This window comes from Pinus tabuliformis, chromosome X (assembly GCF_031772625.1).
Source record: "Pinus tabuliformis cultivar Carrire ecotype Pingquan chromosome X, CPIR1, whole genome shotgun sequence".
NCBI lineage: Eukaryota > Viridiplantae > Streptophyta > Pinopsida > Pinales > Pinaceae > Pinus > Pinus tabuliformis.
The window spans coordinates 498,280,029-498,287,855 of NC_142308.1; the positions used below are offsets into that span (position 1 = coordinate 498,280,029).

The following is a 7,827-nucleotide window of genomic DNA, read 5'->3' on the forward strand; positions in this document are numbered from 1 at the left end:
TCTTTTAGAGTGAAAAGATATTTGATCCCTCTCAGCGCTTGGTAGATCTAGAGTTAAGATGGATGTAGGCTCGTTTAGGAAGGTTTGAGACATCTGAAGCCAAACATACCAATAACTTTGACTTCGTAAGAGTTGAGACATCCCATGGCACATTAAAATGGACCTCTACCCCAAAGTCTACCTTTTTAACCTTAATCCAAATATACTAATAACTTGTGACTTAGCAAGAATTAAGACATCTTAAAACACACTAAAATAGACCTCTCTCCAGAAAACATCTTCCCTTCTAACCTTATCGCAAAAAGCCAAACATATTATTTATAAACACATGACAACATATTAATTATAAAAATTCGAGACATCCATTTAAATCAATTTAATGTTTAACTTATAAATGAAATTATTAATTTTTAACCTAAATAAAAAAGCGAATAAATAATCTACACAATCACCTAAAATATAAACCACATGCATTTTGATAAACCTTAATAATCAAATTACTTTAATCAATTTGAATCAATTTAATGTTTAACTTTTAAATGAAATGATTAACTTTCAAATTAAATTATTATATAGATATATATCTCCTTAATACAGTGATTATTATCAATAAGAATTTAATATCTCAACTTTCAAATTATATAGATATATATTTACTTAATAGAGTGATTACTGTACAGCCAGTTTGAAATTGAAATTCGATGAGTTATACGGAATCCATGGTCTGAAAATCCAAAATGGTGTGCATAGTGACTTGACAAATCGACAACCCAACCGACAACCCAACCGCCACAAATTCCTACATAAAACCAACTGGCGCAGGAACCTAGCCGCCGGTATGGCAGGGTGGTTTATACAGAATCCATAGAAAATTCGGTGCGCAGTGACTTGTCAAAACAGAAGAGAAGGAAGGAACCGCCTTCATGCCCACACACGCGTCCAAAACGTACAAGTGCTGTGAAATGTTTTTTGATTCGTCGGATATAAACTAAAGGTCTCTGCCCTGCACAGCTGCGCGAATTCTCTTTCATTACCTTCATACCACACTAAGCCAGAGAAGCATTTTGGTAGATCTATACTTGAAGCAAAATGATAAGCTCTATTGCAAGCGAAGTTAGCACATGCAAAGGTAATTAGTATTGTCCACTGTATAAAGGTCTTCATATGATTTTTTGTTCAGTAAGAGAAGGGTAACTCATTTTCAGTGATCCAATCCTTTTTCAGTGTTAAGCACAAGGGAAGGTCTGGGGAGATCGACCCTTCAAGGAAACCAGCAATCTTTACTGCAGGGCAAGTTCTCGCATGTAAAGGTAATTCAGACTGCCTCAATATCTAAATTCCATTTGGTTTGTTAAGAGAATGATAACCCATTTTTCAGTGTTGACTACATTTTAGACCATTTGGGGAGATCGATCCTTCAAGGAGAATGCCAGGGTCTACTGCAGGCGAAGTTGTCGAATGCAAAGGTATTTAAGAGTGCCCAAATTGTAATTTTCATACGATTTATCCAGTTAGGGAATTATAATCCATTTTCGGTTTTCAATCCATATCCAGTGCTCATGTTGAGAAGAAACCATTTGAGGACAAGGCCGATCCTGCAACCTCCACTGCAGGCGAAGTTATCACATGTAAAGGTAATTAGGACTGCCCACGTTCTAACAGTCTCCATATGATTTACATAGTAAGGAAATGATAATCGATTTTCAGTGTTCAGCACAGTGAATGCATATAGCTTAATTTCTGGCCCATAAGTTATAAATTGGCTTCAACTATATGGTTTGCCATATGGCCTTTTGGAAATGTTTTTAGGACTGTAACAATTGAAAAATTTGCTATCCTAGGACCTACACATTAGTTTCGAGGATGGGTCTGCTGTAGAATATAACCCATACATATCGTAACTGCAAATGATCTAACTTGTCCAGTATGCAGTAAAACGCTATGAACATAATAACAATAAAATAAACCCTCCTTGGTTGGTGAAGATGTATCTTGCCAAAATGGGTAGTGTCTTTAGGGGTAGAGAGGATGGAGTAATGTCTTTACAAAATGTTAGATTGGTTAGATTCGTTGTGGGGTGAAATTTTTGAACTCCATATTGGTAGCCAAAATGTAATAGTGTCTCTTAGGTTTCTGAGGATGGATCTAGGTTAGCCAATAAGGCCGAAAAAATGGATCGGATCAGCCAGTGGGACAGAAAACTACTCTAACAGTGGAGTGCTGATTCTTAGTACTTACTACCATGAAACAATGGAGCAGGTTATTCTTAGTACTTACTACCATGGAACAATGGATTAGGTTAGCCAACAGGGCAGAAAACAATGGAGTAGTGATTCCTACTAACAGAATTTTGATTTTGGTTGGTTGTGAGGTGAAATATTCTTGCCATGTTAAACTTTGTGAAGATGGATCTGGTTTGGTCAATAGGATAGTGTCTCTTACTTAATGTTAATGTTAATTGTTGGGGATGGAATTTGTTTGTCATATTAAACTCTGATATTTTTAATTTGATTTTGTTATAGCTGCCGTTGGTTGGGGACCGGGGCAGCCTCTGAAGATTGAAGAAGTGCAAGTGGCACCTCCACAGGCAATGGAAGTCAGAATCAAAGTGCATTATACTGCCTTGTGCCGTACAGACCTTGTATTTTGGGAAGCAAAGGTAAGTTATGAGAAATATTAGCAACTTGGTTTTAAGCACGAGAGGTATAAAAAACGCTGGAGGAGCAAAACTTTTAGGTGTTTGATAGATCTATGGTATTTTAGTTTGATAGGCAGCTAGAGGTTTGCGTTTGGGTTGTGTTGATCCCTGTTAGTGCTTGATTGGTAGATCCGAAGTATGTTTTATTAGGGTTACAAATACACAGAAATATGCAGACATAGACATCTGCCCCACCTGGGCTCTAGAGCATCTAGCTTCCTTGGATGCAATTAAATTTTCTTCATAATGAAATGTCTATTATTGCTTTGGTTGCAGGGTCAAGTGCCACTCTTTCCCCGCATCTTTGGACATGAAGCAGCTGGGTATCCACTCTGTTCTTGCCATAAAATTTTGTATTCAAAATCATAATTCAATTAGGCATGTTGTATTTCCTCCTGATTAATTGCTGGCCAATTCTGGCACTGATTGACAGGGTTGTTGAGAGTGTTGGAGAAGGGGTAACTCACCTCAAGCCGGGTGACAAGGTGCTTCCGGTATTTACAGGAGAATGCAGGGAATGCAGACACTGCAAGTCAGAAGAGAGCAACATGTGTGATCTGCTTAGAATTAACACTGAGAGAGGGGTTATGATAAATGATGGAAAGTCAAGGTTTTCCATCAATGGGAAGCCGATTTACCACTTCCTTGGTACATCGACTTTCAGCCAATACACTGTCGTGCATGCGGGATGTGCGGCCAAAATTAGTGACGAGGCTCCTCTTGACAAAGTTTGTATTTTAAGCTGTGGTGTCTCTACAGGTAAATTACTTGTGGATCTTTTTTTTAATCATTTTTTCCATGCACATGTTCAGTATCAGCCATATTTAGTACTATATCTGTCCATATTAACTATAAGCATTATAGTAGATTGTGACCAAAACGTCCAAACAGATTGGTCAGTGCAGATGGCCGTACCTCCTCTTCTGTGAAAACAAATTTCACGACCTCCTAGGCTTTCTTTCCTTCTCTGACTTTGAACTGGTAACTTCTTATCGGGGTTCACCTTTGCCCTAATAAGTTGGATAGCTTCTTTTTTCAAGAGACCTTGCTTGCCATATTCCACCAGTTCTGTGTGATATTTTCCTATTGAGATGGGCTTATGTAAGTTTCTACCTTTTCGCATTTATATGGTTTATATAAGCTTCTGCTGTAGATTTAAAATGACTTTTTTGTATTTTCTATCTTTTCCTTTTCTATGCCCAAATGCGAAGCCCTCTATTTCTGCTTGATGCCCAAAAGCTTGGTCTTAAAAATCCTCCAATGAGACCATGGTGATCTCTAAAGCCCGTGTCCGCCCTTCCTCTCGGATCGCTTATGCCCTTGGATGTTCTCCTTTTCTGGTAGATTATAAGATTTGGTATCCAAAAACTTATCCTTGGAATGTTTTTATGCTCATAAATATTCTTACTCCCCTGTTCGCCAAGGTCCGGGTCGCTCTCGGATCGTGACCATGTTCACACTCCCCTGCAGGTCTGGGTTGCTCTTGAATTGTGACTCTGCTCACAAACACTCTCCTGCGCCAACAAGGTCTGGGTTGCTCTTGGATGCTCCATTATAAATTGAAAGCTATCCATCAAAACTTGAATGTTATCCGTGAGGAGGGACTCTAAATCTGGCATATAAAATATGCCTTTGTTAAACCTTTTCTGCCAACGGAAAAACTTTTTATCCGGACTTGTTGAAGCTTTTATAAGTAATTTCCTGATGATGATGTGGGTAATTCAATTCTGTAACGGTTGACATTTTTTAACGGACTGTAAAATAATATCATCCATGTAAAGTTTCTTTGGTCACAATTATTGTTTAAAGTTCATTTCTTTTGTTGGATCAGGAATGGGTGCTACCTTGAATGTAGGCAAACCCAAGAAGGGTTCGACAGTAGCAGTATTTGGCCTTGGGAGTGTTGGGCTTGCTGTAAGTGTTCTCTTTTTAGGTTCCTGTGTATGCATCTTAATGAAGTTCTACAGTTTTAATCTTTCCATTTTCAAGGATCAATATGATGAGTGTATCGTTTAATTGTCTGTTAATCTTCTGATCTGGCCTTAACTACGCAGGCTGCTGAAGGGGCAAGAATTGCAGGAGCTTCTCGAATAATTGGAATAGATTTAAGCAATGACAGATATGAACCAGGTTGCTTATTTTGCTCATTTCCATATCGGTTTATCTTTGCATATATGTTGACTCCAGAATTGCCTTTCTAATTCTTTGTTTGAATTTTTTTGTAATCTCAGCGAAACCATTTGGGGTAACAGAATTTTTAAACCCTAAAGACTATGACAAGCCCATTCAAGAGGTATGTTGAGCTCCCCACATTACTGGATATCGTTGCACCTTGAGAAGCTTGGTGCTCTTATCCCATATTTTTCCAACTTCGAAATAAATTTGCATCTCAATAAGATTCAGTCTGAATAAACCCTTGATAAATTCAGAGTTAGTCTCTATAAACCCTTGATAAATTCAGAGTTCGGCTGAATTTATGTTGGTATTATCTCTTTTCTATAGAAAATTTTGTATCTGGTTCTGGGTTTAGGAATTTATGGTAACCTCCATCACTGTTGTTTTTAATTTAGTCTGTATAAACCCTTGATAGAATTTTGATAAATTCAGAGTTAGTCTGAATTTATGTTGGTATTATCTCTTTTCTATAGGAAAAATTGTATCTGGTTGTGGGCTAGGAATCTATGGTAACCTCCCATCACTGTTGTTTTTATATTAGTTTTTGGCGAAAACATTTTAATTCCCTTCTTCCATTAGAAAAAAAGGCCCGGAGGAGCTAACCAGTGTTTAGTAAATAGTAAAATTCCCTTTTGGTTGGATGTTTAAATGGATGAATCTGTTACTTTATGTTGCTGTATAAATTGTTATCAATCTTTTAATTGAATTTAGTTCTACCTTATTTTCATGAATTTGCTGTTGTATGCTCTCAGTAAAAAATTGAATTCGGATGACTTATTGTTATCAAATTTTTTATAGGTAATTGCAGAAAAAACTGATGGAGGAGTTGACTGCAGTATCGAATGCACAGGAAACATTAAGGCGATGATTCAAGCCTTTGAAGCCTGCCATGATGTATTTGCTCTGAGCTCCTTTTCATTTAAAGATATTAGTAATAGCTATAAGCTGATTGTCCCCTTTGCAAGCAAATACCTGCAATGAATATGCTAGTCGGTGAAAGGGAATTTGATATCATAATTTTCTATTTTCAGGGTTGGGGTGTATCTGTTTTAGTGGGTGTTCCTCATGAAGGGGCAGTGTTTGCAACAAATCCGGTGAATTTTCTGAACGAGAGGACGTTGAGAGGAACCTTCTTTGGAAACTATAAACCTCTCACAGATTTGCCAGGCCTTGTAGAGTTGTACCTGAATAAGGTAAGACTTAAATTAATATTCAGTGAAGCATTCATTTGTTTTGTTAGATTTCCTTGCTAGAAAATTCTGTCAACAATGATCTTTGATAGGTATTTGTTGATTTGTCAATGCATGCCACTTGTTAGATTTCCTTGCTAGAAAATTTTGTGAAACAATGATTACAGCTAGATATTTGTTGGTTGGTTTGTCAATGTATGTGACAACAGTAGTCTTTGCCTGTCTGTAATTTAGGTTTTTAATAGATCTTTCCTTATTTTTGCAGAAGCTTGAATTGGGTAGGATGTAATTAGGTTTAATTGATCATTCCTTGTTTCTTTGCAGACGCTTGAACTGGATAAATTTATTACTGATAATGTTTCTTTTGCCGATATCAACAAAGCATTTGATTCCATGGTTAAAGGAGAGGGTCTGAGAACTGTGATTAAAGTGGTTGAGTAAACAAAAGGCATTTGATGACATGATGAAGGGAGAGGGTTCCAGAATGGTAAAAGCTCAGAGAAGTAAAATGGATTTTGACTTAAGTGAATTATCTGGCACATTGGAAGGTGTTAATGCTTATTTGCCGCATACATTTTCATTCTCATAAAAGCCTCTAAGATCAATAGCTTTCATAAAAACATCTAAGATCAATAGTTTTCTGAATTATTTTATATATGGTGAGGTTTTACAAAATTTATAAAATAAAAATATATATGCGGGATTTTGGTGGAATATCTTACATGTGTATTAACTTTTATGAGATTTATCCATTTTTACTAGTCAAAGTATAGATTGTGGGTTTTGGTTAAATATCTTATTCATTTTTGCAAAAGGTTTCATTTTTTTTTTTCAAATTGCATTTTATTTTTATTTATTTATTACACTTAAATCTGATAGGGTGATAGGGTGGGGTGGATGATTATATATTTTTTTAATAGATTTATATATTTTTAATATATTTATTTCAGTTATATATATATATATATATATATAAATTAATTATTATTTTTTGAATAGTTTAAAATTACTATTTTTTTTCGAATGACTTAAAACAGAAGTTGTGAATTTGTGGAATATCTTGGACCCAATTTCTATAAGTTATTTTTTTTTGAATTATTATATCTGTGGCAGGTATGGTATACCGTATTTTTTTTTTGAATTATTATATCTGTGGTAGGCAGGCATGGTATACCGTATTTAGTTTTCCTTATGACTGAGTATTAGTTTGTTTTTTACCAAAAATTATAAAATAAAAATATATATATGACATCGTATTTAGTTTTCCCTATGACTGAGTATTAGTTTGTTTTTTACCAAAAATTATTTTGTATTTAGTTTTCCCTATGACTGAGTATTAGTTTGTTTTTTACCAAAAATTATAAAATGAAAATATATATGTGACATCGTATTTTCCCTATGACTGAGTATTAGTTTGTTTTTTACCAAAAATTATAAAATAAAAATATATATGTGACATTTTGATGGAATATCTTACATGTGTATTGTGGGGTGGATGACTATATATTTTTTAATATATTTATATATTTTTAATATATTTATTTCAGCTATATATAAAAATTAATTATTATTTTTTGAATTGTTTAAAATATTAATTATTATTTTTTCGAATGGTTTAAAACATAAGTTATGAAATTGTGGAATATCTTGGGTATCAATTTCTATAAGTTATTATTATTTTTTTTTGAATTATTATACCTGTTGCAGGCATGATATACTGAATAGCATGGTATACTATTCAGTACTGAATAGCATGGTATACTA

The 7,827-nt window shown here is 34.9% G+C and overlaps 1 protein-coding gene across 1 annotated transcript; it reads left to right on the forward strand.

The window, feature by feature from the left end:
• The first annotated feature begins 962 nt into the window (after positions 1-962).
• LOC149140862 (alcohol dehydrogenase 1-like) lies at positions 963-6,779 on the forward strand. The gene is made up of 13 exons (XM_089449923.1): positions 963-1,129; positions 1,225-1,310; positions 1,396-1,466; positions 1,555-1,634; positions 2,523-2,659; positions 2,975-3,021; positions 3,132-3,457; positions 4,530-4,612; positions 4,753-4,828; positions 4,930-4,991; positions 5,672-5,767; positions 5,905-6,066; positions 6,388-6,779. The coding sequence occupies exons 1-13, from the start codon at positions 1,090-1,092 to the stop codon at positions 6,502-6,504; spliced, it is 1,383 nt and encodes a 460-aa protein (XP_089306049.1). The 5' UTR covers positions 963-1,089; the 3' UTR covers positions 6,505-6,779.
• Positions 6,780-7,827: the final 1,048 nt, after the last annotated feature.